Source organism: Rhinatrema bivittatum, chromosome 10 (genome assembly GCF_901001135.1).
Source record: "Rhinatrema bivittatum chromosome 10, aRhiBiv1.1, whole genome shotgun sequence".
In the NCBI taxonomy this organism is placed as follows: domain Eukaryota; kingdom Metazoa; phylum Chordata; class Amphibia; order Gymnophiona; family Rhinatrematidae; genus Rhinatrema; species Rhinatrema bivittatum.
This window is the reverse complement of record NC_042624.1, coordinates 70,149,314-70,164,950: the sequence shown is the minus strand read 5'-3', so window position 1 is coordinate 70,164,950 and position 15,637 is coordinate 70,149,314. Positions and strand designations below refer to the sequence as shown.

The window sequence follows — 15,637 nt, the reverse complement described above, 5'->3', positions numbered from 1 at the left end:
CGTAACAAAAAGCTACACAGATTAGACTGTATATGAAGTATCACACAGCATGTATATATTGATGCATGTATTTATTACAGTTTGAGCTCCAGAAGGAAGATGTTTGGTATAATTCAAATTTCAAGATTAAAACTAGCAGCAAATTTAAGGGGCTGGAACATACCTTTACTTAAGAGCCAGAATCCTGTTAAGTCTGTTTTGCACATACCGTATCTGGACAGCTACACCTGGCAAAAATCACTGAACACAAAATGGGTGATATCTGAATAAACTTGGTGAGTCCTGTAAGACATGTTTGAAGAATATGATAGTATCCTGCAATCACATTACAGGATCAGTGCAATCACACTTTTTGCTGTTTTATTGAATGTATTAGGATATATTGTATGTCACTTATGTTGTGTTGATTACGATGTAATCTGCTTAGCATGTTTCACTATAAATGGAATACAAGAATTTTAAAATAAAATAGATCAAATGAGTCTAAAAGGGAAGGTACTTTCCCACCCACAAAAAAAGTGTCCTCCGAATAGCTTTCATATTTATAACTATGCTTGTTAGTCAACTAATGTACCAATTTCACTTCAAGACAATAAGTATTCACTATAAGAAGATACTTGTATGTATATTTTGAATCAAAGTTCCAAGGATGAGAGGTGCAACCAATATATGGAAAACTTAACACTGGAGGGGCAACTTCTGACTGAAGCAAGTTTTGAAATTTAAGATCACAACTTTTGTCATGTTCTTTCTTGATCAACCCATCTCAGTGGTACAAACATTAATAATCAACACAGTCAAAGAGCAGGAAGGATCTATTAAATGTGGTCTTACTATGCCTCAATTCACCCAATGGCAATTCAATAAAAATAAATTGCTTCTCCCTTCCACCGTTTTGGAAGCTTTCATATAGAAAAGCCACAAAAAAATGACATTTCTAGACAAGCTAGACAATGCATGTTAAGATTCAGTTTGGATAAAAGCTACTATCCAACACCCAATTATTTTTACATTTAAAACACCGGCATGCCACACTACCGATATGTACATATATTCAAGATCATCTGTTGAAGAGTTAAACTGGAAGATGTATTTCATTTTCCACACTCCTGAAGTCTACCCTAATTTACAAAAAAAAAAGTCTTGCAACTCCTTAACACAATCCCAAATATCCATGCAAGTATGTTACCTTCTTCCAATAAACCCAAATGACAAAAAAATAAAACAGATGAATTCACAGTACCAAATTGTTTAATTATTCTTCCCAGAGCAAAAAGGAAATAACACTATGATTAACATTTATGCAAAACAATGGAAAATTCTATTAACATGTGCAACTTGCATAATTACTACATACATATTTATATTTACATTTTTTTTTTAAAAAGGAAATGCAATCAGAAGGAAGAACAGACAAGTCAAGCTTGGCATAAACAGGCCAATGCAACACCATGCACTGGCCACAGCACACGGCTCAACACACGATTGGACATGTGTCCATAACCCCCAATGCAAAACTGAGCTTAGCGCACATAAAAAGTGCATGCAGCTAATAGCGCTCATCCCATGTAAATTCATGTTGATGAGGCTATTAGCTATTTCCCCTGATGCAAAAAAAAAAAAAAAAGTGCACCCAACATGCACATTTTCACTCAAAAATTAACGTCTGCCCCGAAGCAGGTGTTAATTCTTGAGGAGTACAAAAAGTTTATAGAAAAGCAGAAAATACTGCTTTCTGTAGTTCCTGACTTAATATCATGGCAATATTAAGTCAGAGGAACCGAAAAAGGAGAAAAAAATGTTTTAAAAAAAGTATGCCGGCAGTCAGGTTAGAAAAAGGGACGCTCATAAAACTGTCAAGGCAGCGCTAGGGGCACAATTTCCGCTAGCACTCCTTTTTACCACAGCAGCCCATTTAAATATTATATCGGGTGCCCCAGAGAGGTACATCAGGACATATTAAGAGAGTGGGCGCTCAATCATGAGCGCCCATTTTCCCCACACAGATATTGCATCAGCCTGAAAGTGAGATAAGCTTCCAGACTGCATTTACTAACCTGGTTTTTATTCTAATACACAGAGAAAATTGAGAGACCAAGATCTTATACAACATACTCTAGCTTAAGAACAAAGGAACACTTATGCACAAAACAAAAATCCTTATGTATCAGGGTCACTTACTTATATCATATATACACAAAACAATTAAAACAAGTAGGGACACTTTGTTATATATAATACTCAAATCTCTACTGGACCATCATATTAAGCACTCCCGGTCAAACGCCTTCATTCATTGATCCTGTTACCACATTTTTTTTTTATTTTTTTATCCTTTGCATATCCGGTGCCACCAGGAGTACTAGCCCCGTGGCCTTTGATCTTGCAAATTATCCTGCCCAGCAAGGGAAAAGCATAAAGCAACCTGTCTTCTAGCCAGACCTGTATGAAAGCATCCATGCCCAGGGACCACAGATCTCTCCTGCGACTGAAGAGCCAAGGAACCTTCGCATTGCAAGAAGTTGCTAGCAAGTCTAGGAATGGAAGGCCAGTGATCCACTATCAACTGAAACACTTCAGCTGACAACACCCATTTTCTCTTACATTGTCTTTTCCTGCAATGTGAGAGGGCAACATCATCTGTAGATGTCCTTCCGCCCATTCCATAATTTGGGCTATTTCCTACGACACTTGCTGGCTCTTGGTTTCTCCCTGGCAAATTGATGAAGGCCACCATTGTCATGGTCAGACATCACACAGACTGCTTGACCTGCAAGCATGACAAGCGGACTGCCCAGGCTTCCAGGTGATTAATGTTCCAGACTGACTCTCTGGCTTTCCAGTAGCCCTGGGCTGTCAGCTCCTGACAGCGAACCTCCCAACCCTGGAGACTCACATCTGTCCTGGAGTACCAACCAGGTTGGGGAGGGCAAGGAAATTCTCTCTCACATGAGCCTCCTGCAACCACCACAGGAGGCGAGAGCAGATTGCCATTAGCAACTGCAGCCAAATCGAATAGTTTTTCCCTTCAACTCGAGCAATCACCAGTGCATTTAAATAAAGTTCACTGAGGGCATTTTCTTTTTTCACTTATTTTATTATAGCTACTCAGTCTATTCTTTTTTTTCGAGTTGTGTATGCACAAAACAAGCCCATTTGGAGTCCTTGCGAAGAAAAAAAAAATCAAACAGCCCGATATAAGGCAGCACATTCACAGCGTACAGCTTTGCCTCCAATTGTGTGCACTTTTACGTGCAAACTACTTAACTACTTCCAAAGCAGCAAAAAATGTTGCACATTAAAAAAAAAATAAAGACATAAAACTGTGCACATTGCTTATGCTTAGTACCCTAGCATGGAAATCCCATGCTAACAAACAGGCCGATTCAGTAAAATGCAAGGGAGAGCTGGCGCTCCGAGGCGAGCACCCAACCAAGCCACTTTCCAGGGCGTGCGATTCTGTATGCAAAAAAGGGCCCGCGGTAAAATGGAGGTGCTAGGGACACTAGCGCGTCCCTAGCACCTCCTTATTGCCAGAAGCGGCGGCTGTCAGCGGGTTTGACAGCCGGCGCTTAATTTTACTGGCGTCTGTTGTCAAACCCGCTGACAGCCATGGGTTCGGAAAATGGATGCCGGCAAAATTGAGCTCCATTTTCCAACCCGCGGGCAGATTTTTTATTTTTGGGGGGGGGGGGGGGGCCTCTGACTTAATATCGCTATGATATTAAGTCGGAAGGTGTACAGAAAAGTTTTTTCTGCTTTTCTGTACACTTTCCCGGTACCAGCCGAAATGAACTCCTGCCTTTGGGCAGGCGTTAATTTCTGAGAGTAAAATGTGCAGCTTGGCTGCACATTTTACTCTGTATCGCGCGGGACTAATAGGCTCATCAACATGCATTTGCATGTTGAGGGCGCTATTAGTTTTTGGTGGGGGGGGGGGGTATGGACGCACATCCAAACGGGAGCTAACTGTGTGCTTGGCCTGAGTGCACTATACTGAATCGGCCTAAAAAGGCATTAACTATTACCCCCCAACGCAGAGAGGTGTGCCAGCTTAACTCGTATTATCTTAGCGCTGGAAATTTTACTACTGGGAGTAGAGGGGTAAAGATTCTGGTATGAGCATCAGTCTACGGGCAGAATCAGTTCTGGTGCTGGGACCTCTACTCTGATTTTCTTTTTGTAACCTTATTTTGAAGGCACAAGAATACATAACATTAGCAGGCATGAAAAGAATAAATACATCTGAGCAAAAATGGCAATAAAGAACAAAGGAAAATAAAGAAGCTTGGGCAAAGCATCCACTAACCTGCGGATTTTACTGTATCGGCCCGTTGGAGAGCAGGCGAGCGCCCAGGCCACTCTCCTATGCGCGCGATTCAGTATGCAAATTAGGCCCGGCAGTAAAAACAGGTAAAAGGAGGCGCTAGGGACACTAGTGCGTCCCTAGCGCCTCCTTTTGGACTGGAGCGCCGGCTGTCAGCAGGTTTGTTAGCCAACGCTCAATTTTGCCGGCGTCTGTTCTCAAGCCCATCGACAGCGACGGGTTCGGAAACCGTACGCCGGCAAAATTCAGCGTCCGGTTTTCGACCCGCGAGCCGACTTCAAATTTATTTTTTTTTTGTTGTTTTACTTTTGGTAACTTTCGGGACCTCCGACTTAATATCGCCATGATATTAAGTCTGAGGGTGCACAGAAAAGCAGTTTTTACTGCTTTTCTGTGCACTTTCCCGGTGCCTGAAGAAATTAGCGCCTATTTTTTGGTAGGCGCTAATTTCTGAAAGTAAAATGTGCGGCTTGGCTGCACATTTTCCTTTCTGAATCGCGCGGGAATATCTAATAGGACCATCAACATGCATCTGCATGTTGCAGGCACTATTAGGTTTGGGGGATTGGATGCGCATTTTCGGCCCCTTACTGAATAAGGGGTAACGCTAGCACGTCAAAAACGCGCGTCCAATCGAAGGTTAACAGTGCGCTCCGGAGCGCACTGTACTGTATCGGCCCGCAAGTTAAGAATTACCAAGAGACCAGTGACAAGCCAAAAGCATTCATAACCTTCAGTGTGTCCTCACTGCAAGGACACATTCCACAGAAGCAATTTCAGCCACAGTAAATTTCCAGTGGTCCAGAGAAGGTGTAGACTTCCAGTAAAAGCAATGGATTATCCAAGTAGCATGTAGTAAGAAACCAGCTTCATCTTAACCTGGGGGACAGAGGGTCCTCAGCAGAAACAGCTAGCATCTGCTCTTATAGTATCTGCAATAATTTCTTGTATTATCTTGACACTTCATTCCAAAAGTCTCACACCACATTCAAAAACATATGACAACATTCTAGATTGACTACATTTAGCAAAATACAATGGCTAGCGATAGGTATGGTACAGCAATTTAATTCTCTATTTTTGTTAGATATTGACAGTGTTGAAAGAACACCAAACTATGCTCCCTGTATCTAAACTCAAGGAAAAATCCTCATTCCATTTAGCTATTAAGGCAGTATTAGTACTACATGGCTTAATCTAGTCTCTAAAATAACATTAAACACTTGATATCAATTTGGCTGTGGTATTTAGTCAAAATGGATTCAAAACCATCGTTTTCCCAAAACCCCATGACAGACCCATGATTTTTTATATTCTTATAAAGCTAAAAGTATAGAAATTGGGTATGGAGAGGGAGGGCAAACTCCTCCACCAAGTCACTAAAGGACTGGAGCTTGCCACCCCTGCACATCTGTCCAAAAAATCTGAGCTCTCTTTCACATCATGCTCGAGAAGACAGTTCACATTAAAAGAGGACTGTTTATCAAAGGAGAAAAAGAAAGACACCCTATACCTCTAGCCAGTAATCTATTAACCTCATAACAAACCTTCACTATATGTGACACTACAGAGCATGTCCTATGAATTTTAGCAATCGTGGGCATTGTTGAAGGGGAGCAGAGCAGCCAAGCTGAACCCATAAGACTGCAACTCCTCTAAACCTTTCCAAGTGTATAAGGCAGGATCAACATCCAACCATCCTCTCACCCCCAAACCACCTCTACATGGATTTATACAGTGTTTCCTGCGCTGAAATTGTGTGTGCATAAAATATGATTTGTGCTGCTTTCAATTTTAAACTTGGGTGCATCACAGAAGCTCTCTGAAGTTAATATGCACGGAGCCTATGCAAAAGCTGTGCACATTTTAACTTATGTCTATGCACACATTGTGAGGTCAGCACCCTAATTCCTGATGGACTAGCATACCATTAACTTACTGCATCATGAGTTAAAAATGTTAGGGAGGGCATTAAGAAACAGTACGCTGAATTTCAATGTACATTTTTTATGTTTCCCTTATTGCATGGGTTCTAACAAATGTAATCTCTATCCCTTTATGGTCATGAGGCAAAGACTGAGAACTTATTGTACCTGAATATAATCCACTTTGAAATACCTGAAAGGCTTAATATAAATTAAATACAATAGTGGGCACCCTGCCATTTGACCTCCATGGAAGGCATGAAGCTGTTTGTAGCCTAACCCAACCGAGAAGACTTAAACCTCCTAGAAAACAAAAAAATGCAATCACAAAATTAGTTAAGGGGATTTCACAGTGGGTTAAATGGTTAAAGGGATGAACAGTTAAGAGTTTTTAGACAAAGAATAGAAATTGCAATATAACAAATCTAATATTTACAAGTAAAACTCTGCTTATGTCTCGGTTCCATTGTAAGAAGATAACATATGAAAATTAAGTTGTATTTGTCTAGTTTATTTTGAAGTACATTCTGGGAGAAGCACCGGGGACCAGAATGCAAGAACATAATTTAAAGCCTGTTCTATGTAAGACTCATATGTTTAGTCATCCTAATGTTATTTGTAAACCGAAGTGATTAGTAACATTGTTACCAGAACCTCGGTATATAAACAATGTTAAATAAATAAATAAATAAATAAAATAAAAGCACTGGATGGATATATTGATATTCCTGTAAGATTTAACGGAACCAGTGTTAATTTTATAACCCCAAAATGAAGGACCACAGAATCCCTTTCCTCACCAAAGCCACTAGATAAGAGTCACAACCACCACCAGTCCCAGCAAAGCTGCAGAGAATAAAAGCGTGCTACCCACCAAACGAAGTCGTTGCTCTTATCCTCGTAGGAATTCATGAGGCCGTTACTGAGCGGGGTAAGCAGAGGCCTCTTCCTGCTGCCCGAGCCACTGTTGCTGCCGCTTCCTCCGGGCCGAGCAGCTCCTCCGCCGAGTCGGGACATTGACGAGGCAGAGCCCGACACCACGCCAAGGCCCAGTCCAGGCCGCCCGGAGCCCGAGTACACAGACGAGGTAGTAGTGGTCGAGGAGGGGGCGGAGCCGACAGTAGAGGAGGCCGCGGCAGAACCGAGACCCGCGCTAACGCTGCCTTGCCCGGAGCCCGAAGAGTGCTGTGCTGGTGGCGGAGGCAGCGGCGGCTGCCGACCGGAGGACATGACGAGCCGGCAACCCCTCTGCCTTCTCTCCGTCCCCTCCTCTTCCCTTCACACAGCCAGACTTGCGACGGAGGTGAGCAGCCTTCCACAGACTCAGCCCGCACAGAAGGGTAAAGTTTCTCTTCTTTGGGGGGAACAAAAAGCGCGCAATCCCTCACTGTTTACTTGGTTAAATGAGGAACCACGGACCGTGAGACGGCTCGAGACCGGAAGCTGGCTCCCGCCGACCCCCCCCTTTAAAAAGTGGAAGCCAGCACTTCACCAATAAAAGCTTTATTGACATCAAGGTAAGTGAACAAGAGCAAAAGCGTACGCCGATGGGAAGGTCCGTGTCTCTTGTTGCTGCATTGTTCAGACCTGTATTTGTTGTGCTCAAAAGGTAAAAGATCAAGCAAGCTGGAAAGGAGTAAATGTCCATGATAACCTAGAGAGTGCTAGATTATTAGACAGTCCAGGTTTGGATTGTGCCCAGGGACACGGGCAGAGCAGAGAAAGACAATGTTCCTCTCACCCAAAAGTGATTTAAAAAATTCATAAAACAGCATTTGCTAAATTCTGCAAGAAAGAGCAAATATACAACAGATTCAGAATTATATAACTATTAGCATGGCAATTTTACATTTGTTACATCATATATACATAGAATGATTAAAATAAAAAGGGAAGAAAAGAAAAATACAAAATAATAACAGTAAAGTTAAAGGTTACAGTACACACAACAACAAGGACAAGTCTCAGGTTTTGGTGCATATCCTGGTCAGATTTCATTTCTGGTCTGGTGGCAGAACACCACATATTTTGTTGCTATATCTGTTGTTCCCTCAGGATTCCAAAAAGTTTATCCTGTTCATTCTTTTGTGGGAAGTCCTTGATTTTCTCTGTCAGCTTTGGGAACTACCTGTAGCCAAGCAATTTCGTCATGTGAAAAATTGCACCATCATCCTGTATACAACAGACAACACTATGAGCTGGGAGACTTGGTTAAATGATTTTAAATTTATGTAACCCTCTTTTGGAGGAAGGTTTCTCCTAAGGGCACATAACTAATTTCTTTCTTCAGGGGCTGCTCCAGCTAGCATATTACATCCCACGCTTTTAATCCCTGGGAGGAACTCTTTTTATGGGGAGAAGCTCACTTATGGGCCAGACGATGAGAAAAGGTCGCCAGTGTGTGTATTGTTGCAGTCCCGACCGCCTCCACCCCCGTCGGGCTCGGGGCCTCTTACCTTCCCAGGGGCCACGGAGGGGGACGGCCTGCTTCTGGACTACCGGACCGCGTGGCCCCTGTGCTTCCTCATGAGGACTCCCCGCTCGGCTCTGGTCTCGCGCCACTCAAGCCCGGGATCGCTTGCCTTCCTCCTGTCCATGGAGAGGGATGCCATAGCTCGCCCAGGCCCAGCCACATGGCTCCGGCCTTCCCTCACGGAAACGCCGCGGAAGCCTCCTCGGACTCCGCCCATCTCGCCAGCCTCGCACGCTGGGTACTTAAACCTCAGTACCCAGAAGTGCTGCTCCGCCCCCGAGGTGATGTCACTCATCAGCAAGAGTATATAAGCAGACACCAGACTTCCTCACTTTGCCTTGCAATGAGGTTCACACAGTTCCTCTGTGCCTTGAGTTGCTGCTGATACTCCAGTTCTGCTGCTGATCCTTGGTTTTCGACTCCGGCTTGTTCCTGACGCTCCTGCTTGCTTGATACTCCAGTTCTGCTGCTGATCCTTGGTGTTCGACTCCGGCTTGTTCCTGACGCTCCTGCTTGCTTGATACTCCAGTTCTGCTGCTGATTCTTGGTTTTCGACTCCGGCTTGTTCCTGACGCTCCTGCTTGCTACCTGCCCCGACTTCGGTTTGGCTACTAACTTTGAACTCCAGTTCTGCTGCTGATTCTTGGTTTTTGACTCTGGCTAGTTCCTGACGCTCCTGCTTGCTACCTGCCCCGACCTCGGTTTAGCTACTGACTTTGGACTCCAGTCTTGCTACTGTTTCCTGCGTTTCGACCCCGGATTGCTCCTGACTTTCCTGCTGGCCTTCGGCCCCTACCTTGGGCCTGCTGGACCTTGAGTTCTAGGCTTGGCACGCTCGCCTGCCTCCGTTGCCAGCCTGGGCCCGGTTCTCCATCCGGCCCTGGTCCTGCTCGTGGACTACCATAGACTCTGAACTCCAGTTGCTGCTTGTCCTTTGCTCTTGTTCCAGTTTGTACCAGCCACTCCCGAACTTCTCTCGCCTTAGTCCCCGCGGTCGGTCCCTACGGGCGCCTCCTGGGGGGTACCGCACCGCGTGGGTGAAGTCTTCTGCTACTCCTCCCCAGCTCCGCCTCCCTTTTTACAACCTCCAGGCTGGCCCAAGGGTCCACAGCTCCGCCTGTACGCAACATGTGTAGTCATTTGTTGCTTCCCATGAGGTGAGAGGCTGTAAGACAGGACCAGATCTGGATGTTAAATAAAAGTTTACTGATTAGTATTCATAAACTAAAGTCCATTATCCAGAAGTGTGAATTTACATCTGACTGATGGTACAGGTATTATTCTGGGTAGGTAGGTGTCCTTTTATCAGACCTCTGGGTACAGCCCATGGTAATTTTAAATGTACAAACTCTCCCAGTGGCTGTGCAGAAATCCTAGTGGAGGTGTCTCCAGCTTTACTGCAAAAATCTTACCTTTAGACATTTTCTTCTCAGACACCCAGTCCGTCCTGGTTCTGTGATGGTAGAGATACAGATGGAGGTCTCCTGCTCTAATTTTTCCTTCGTAAAAGATTCTTTCATCCTTATACTCTGATCTTTCTTGGGAACTTCTCTTGGGGAAAAGTTAGTGGGATCAGGCAAGTTCTCCGCTCTGAAATCCCAGTGGGGAAGGGGGATCCAAAAACCTCCCCACTACTCTTTAGTTCCAAAAAAATACCTTAAAGCTTACACTGGATATCTCTTCTGCCTTCACTGTCTCTTGCAGCAGGATCCATCACTGGTGCTTGTCTACCTAGGGTTTAGAGTGGGATCACAGATCTTTGGTCCTCTGTTGAGAGCCCTTTTAACTTCTAAAGGGTATCAGGCTTAAAAGTCTATCTCTCTGTAAATTATAAGAAGGACCCTTAGGCAGGGAGTGCAGCAGAGTGCAGAAAAATACATCTTTACTTTCTGACTGCTTTCTCAAACTGAACCCCACTGCATATTAACATGTCTGGGCTAAATAGTCTTCAGGCATCCAATCCAGAACCTCCAGGTGGAAGGGACTGAGGGGTATGGATGGCCTCTTACAAAGTGTGTTCTAATGACGGGGACAGTGTCTTCTGTTGGCCAGACCGGGAGGGTCTACCACATTTAAAACATAACATCATTATTATTAGTTATCCTGGGCTGAATAGGTCCCTGACGCTGTTTCCAAAGGCACATAGAAATAAAGTAGACTATATCTGCAACCAGTTCTCCATGGATAGCTTTTACTTCTTAGGTCCAGGGCTCCCTGTGGGAGAAGCATGGATTCAAGGCCATTTTGCATTAATCCAAGTACACAGCCCCTTGTCCACTCTCTAAACAGCATTGATAACGTCCACAGTCTATAGAAGCAAAAATCACACTGAGAAGCAATGTGATTTCCAACTTTTTACTGATAGTTGATAAAATAAATGAAGAATCTTCACAGCACCTCGATTTAAATTGAAATTGATGAACAATAATGAAGAAGATTAATAAATTTGTGACCTCACTCTTCTAGTAAAGTCTTTGAATTTATGGAAGTATTCCTTAACTATCCTTTACTATCCTTTACAGTTACTCAGACTGAAGAAAGCATGATCCTTCTTCCAACTCCCCAATTTATCTCAATCTTTTCCACACTGAAGAATAGCTAGAATTTCATCCCAAACTAATGAACAGAGCAAGTCTGAATTCTCATACTTTTCCTGCAATCTTTTAAAATATCTTAGCTGTCCTTTTGAAAGTCCACCAGTGGGTACTTTCTTCTCAAGTGCAGCATACTTGAGTCAGTAGAAAAAGCTCTTAGACAATTTCTTCAACTCCTTCCCTCTGGCAATGGTTTCTCTGCTGAAACCTCCACTCCTCAGTGTTGTGGATCTGCTATGCTGATGGGAGGAGCTAGCAGATGAGAGTAGCAATCTAATAGAATCTACTCCCCCAAGGGGGAGGAGTTAGCAATCTGTCAGAATTCTGCCCCTATGGAAGGAGGAGTTGGCAATCTGTTGTGAACTGGCTCCTATGGAAGGAGGAGCCAGCAATCTGTAACGGATCTGCTAAGGAGTTGGCAATCTGTTATGATATAGACTGCTGAGTTGGCAATCTGTACCAGCGGAGTACTAGAGAGGGTGCTCAGCTGGAAAGGAATGTAAATCGGTGAATCCTTGGGCCGATGGCAAATGACAGCGCCCCCAGGAGGATATCCTGAGAGGGACCACCGGCTAGGCTTGAGTATGGAGACAGACACAGATTGTTCTTTTATTAGACAGGTAGTAGAACCACCAGAGGTGGCAGTAGTGAGCTGATATGCCCGGCAGGGCTGAAGTCCTTCAGATGCTGGAACTGTGATCCCAGGGTTGCTGAGCTGTAAAGAGACTGTAGATAGTGAATAGACAGGGTATGCGGTTGTATATATATAGCCAGTACTTAGATGATAACTCACAGAAGCTCAGTAGCTGGAAAGGGTTAGGCCCTCAAAGAGCGAGTACCTGGTTCCAGGGAAAGCTCTGAGAGAGCGGTGGTAACTCACAATAGTCTGTATCTGTAATAGGTTGTAGACAGTAGAGAATCTTCAGAGTGTTTAGGAACATGGGCCCTCGAGGAGCGAGTACTGGTTCCTATCTGTAATCTGAAATAGTAACTCACAAATGTCTATATTTGTAATAGCTTCCAGGCAGTAGAGAATCTTCAGAATGTTCATGAACATGGGCCCTCGAGGAGTGAGCGCCGGTTCCTATATGCCATCTGAAAATAGTAACTCACAATGTCTGTACCTGCGGTAGCTTCTGGGCAGTGGAGAATCTTCAGAGTGTTCAGGAACATGGGCCCTCGAGGAGCGAGTACCGGTTCCTATCTGTAATCTGAAATAGTAACTCACAATGTCCGTATCTGAGATCGCTTCCAGGCAATAGAGAATCTTCAGAGGGTTTAGGAACATGGGCCCTCGAGGAGCGAGTACCGGTTCCTATCTGTAATCTGAAATAGAGAAAAGAGAGCAGGGCCCCCAAGGAGCGGTTACTCCTGGTAAGTCCGAGGAGGCAGAGTAGCATAGAGAGAAGCGGTCCAACAAATCCCTGCAATCAATCCTTCGGTTGCAGAGTAGCTTGGACAGCCGAAGCGAGTCCTTGCTAACTCGATCTGTTAGCAAAAGTAAAGACCTTTTATGTTGGAAGCGGATGACGTCAATATAGGGGGACGCCCCTGAGGTTCGCGCCCTTGCTGGTACATACTTCGGAGCGCGCACGCACCCTACGTCATCAGGAACATGGCGGATCCGCAGCGTCGAGCTGGCCCGGGGACGCCGGGGAGAAGTGGCATGGAGACACCGCGGCAGCAAGCCATCCATCAGGCCCGGAGGGAGTTGCCACACAGGTAGAGAGGGTGGAGCGAGGGCGAAAAGCAGGCACGAATGCAACACTCAGGCTCTTCCAGTTGTTTATTGAAAAATATTTATATTCCGCTCATATAATAATATCATGCTGAGCAGATTAAAAACAATAAAAGCATTAAATCATTCATGCTAACATAAAAATCTTTCTAGGTGAAAGACATCTCCCAATAGTTGGGAAACCGGGTCCCTGCTACCAAGGGCACTCTGTTCCAAAAGGAACAAAAATAGTCTTTGACTCAAAAGGGAGAAAATACAAAGAGACAGAAAGGGTAGCAAAACATCCTTGTCTCCCAAACTGAGAGGACAGTCAATGAGGAAAATCAACAAATGTGGAACTCCTCAGCATCGGGTCACTGACTGATCTATCCCCTACAGGTGTGATAGAGAACAGCAGAATCTTCCCCACCCCCTGATCTAACCTTACATAGAGGCTCCCCAAATCCTCTATGAAGTGGTGCCAAGGCTCTCACAGGGAAGGTTTTCAAAAGTGGATCAAAAAGAGTAAATAAGCCAAAACATGTCATATACTTGACCCAAGGAAGGCAAACCAGAAGAACCTAACAAAAATGTACAAAGCATATCTATTGAAGTCTGTCTAAAATCCAACTAAGAATCCACACCCTAAGATGGTGGAAGGAGTTTATATATTGCTAGAGCACAGCATCTGCATCTTTCACAGGGTGGAGACAACCCAAACTTCTCTGCACTAAATTTCTCTGAACCTCCCCAGCTAGTTAGTACATTTTTCTGGTAAGGAAGTCAGATGTTTCATACATATTTTTATTATATAAGTAGATACAAGTGTGACCTTTGTCCCAAAAGTGTGATCCTTCATTCTGTATGGATGTGATATTTAGGGATGTGAATCGTTTTTTGACGATTTAAAATATCGTCCGATATATTTTAAATCGTCAAAAATCGTTAGAGGCGATATTTAATAGGAATTCCCCCGATTTATCGTCAAAAATCATAAATCGGGGGAAGGGGGAGGGCGGGAAAACCGGCACACTAAAACAACCCTAAAACCCACCCCGACCCTTTAAAATAAATCCCCCACCCTCCCGAACCCCCCCAAAATGTCTTAAATTACCTGGGGTCCGGTGGGGGGGTCCCATTGTGATCTTCCACTCTTGGGCCACGGGTGCGTTGATAGAAATGGTGCTGGCGCTGCCTTTGCCCTGTCATATGACAGGGCAAAGGTAGCGCCGGCCGTACGGCAACACGATTCGAGTGCAGGAGGTCGTTCCCGGACCCCCGCTGGACTTTTGGCAAGTCTTGTGGGGGTCAGGAGGCCCCCCCAAGCTGGCCAAAAGTCCCTGGGGGTCCAGCGGGGGTCCGGGAGCGATCTCCTATGCTCGTGACGTCGGGGAATAGGAACCAAAATGGCGCCGGCGCTACCTTTGCCCTGTCATATGACAGGGTAAAGGTAGCGCTGGCGCCATTTTCTATCAATGCACCCGTGGCCCGAGAGTGGAAGATCACAACGGGACCCCCCCACTGGACCCCAGGTAATTTAAGACATTTGGGGGGAGTTCGGGAGGGTGGGGGATTTATTTTAAAGGGTCGGGGTGGGTTTTAGGGATGTTTTAGTGTGCCGGTTTTCCCACCCTCCCCGATTTACGATTTACACGATATTTACAAAAACAAAACCGCGACGATTCGATTCCCTCCCCCCCCCCAGCCGAAATCGATCGTTAAGACGATTGATCACACGATACACATCTCTAGTGATATTTAACTGCTATCAGATCTGATGCTTAACTTCTACCTAACTGATTAATCATCTCAACCTTCTTATAGAACAGAGGGTCCTGGAGAGAAAGGTGAATCCTGGTAAGGAAATCCTTGTAGCCCCCAGGAAATATAGTTTAATTGTTTGGACCAGATGAGTATTGGAGTGACTAGTGCTAGCCCCCATCACTTGTGCAAGGCTGGTTTGCTATGTTTATATGGCCAGGGAAAGCCCCTGTGCTAGGACTCCAATCTAAGCAGGAATCCAGTCCAGGTTTTCCTGCAAGCACCCTGTGGGGCAGATTTTCAAAGGCTATGCGCGTAACCCGAGAAAATCTGCCCCTGCGCGCGCCAAGCCTATTTTGCATAGGCTCGGCGGCGCATGCAAGCCCCGGGACACCCCTGAGGTTCGCGCCCTTGCTGGTACTTCAATCAGAGTGCGTGTGCGCGTGCGCCCTAGGTCTTCAGGCAACATGGCGGATCTGCAACGTTGAGCCGGTCCGGGGACGCCGGAGGGAAACAGCATGGAGATGCCGCGGCAGCCAGCCGTCCATCAGACCCGGAGGGAGTCGCCATAGAGGTAAAGAGGGCGGAGTGAGGACGTCGAGCAGCGACGGTCGCAACAAGGTTTCAGCTTCGTTTTTGCCGAAAAACGATCCGTGGGAAAACGAGTTTTCCCGCGAAGTGCCCGAACTGAAACCTGACCCGACCCAGAAAAACGAAACTCATCTCTACTTTTTATATCTATAGGGCTCCCAGGTAGGATCTCATGATATACTCAGACTGTTACTTGTGCCTGATGCAAGGTGAGCTACTCTTTAGATTCTTGTATCTTTGAAGCACTGT

At 45.1% G+C, this 15,637-nt stretch overlaps 1 protein-coding gene across 2 annotated transcripts in view; it reads right to left on the bottom strand.

The window, feature by feature from the left end:
• COP1 (COP1 E3 ubiquitin ligase) overlaps nucleotides 1-7,726 on the bottom strand; it is a 440,422-nt gene extending 432,696 nt beyond the window's left edge. For both annotated transcript variants that reach the window (XM_029618041.1, XM_029618042.1), the window contains exon 1: nucleotides 7,127-7,726. In XM_029618041.1, coding sequence (XP_029473901.1) covers nucleotides 7,127-7,482 — 356 coding nt within the window. In that variant the 5' untranslated portion in view covers nucleotides 7,483-7,726. The remainder of the gene's footprint in view (nucleotides 1-7,126) is intronic.
• Between the last annotated feature and the right edge of the window lie 7,911 nt (nucleotides 7,727-15,637).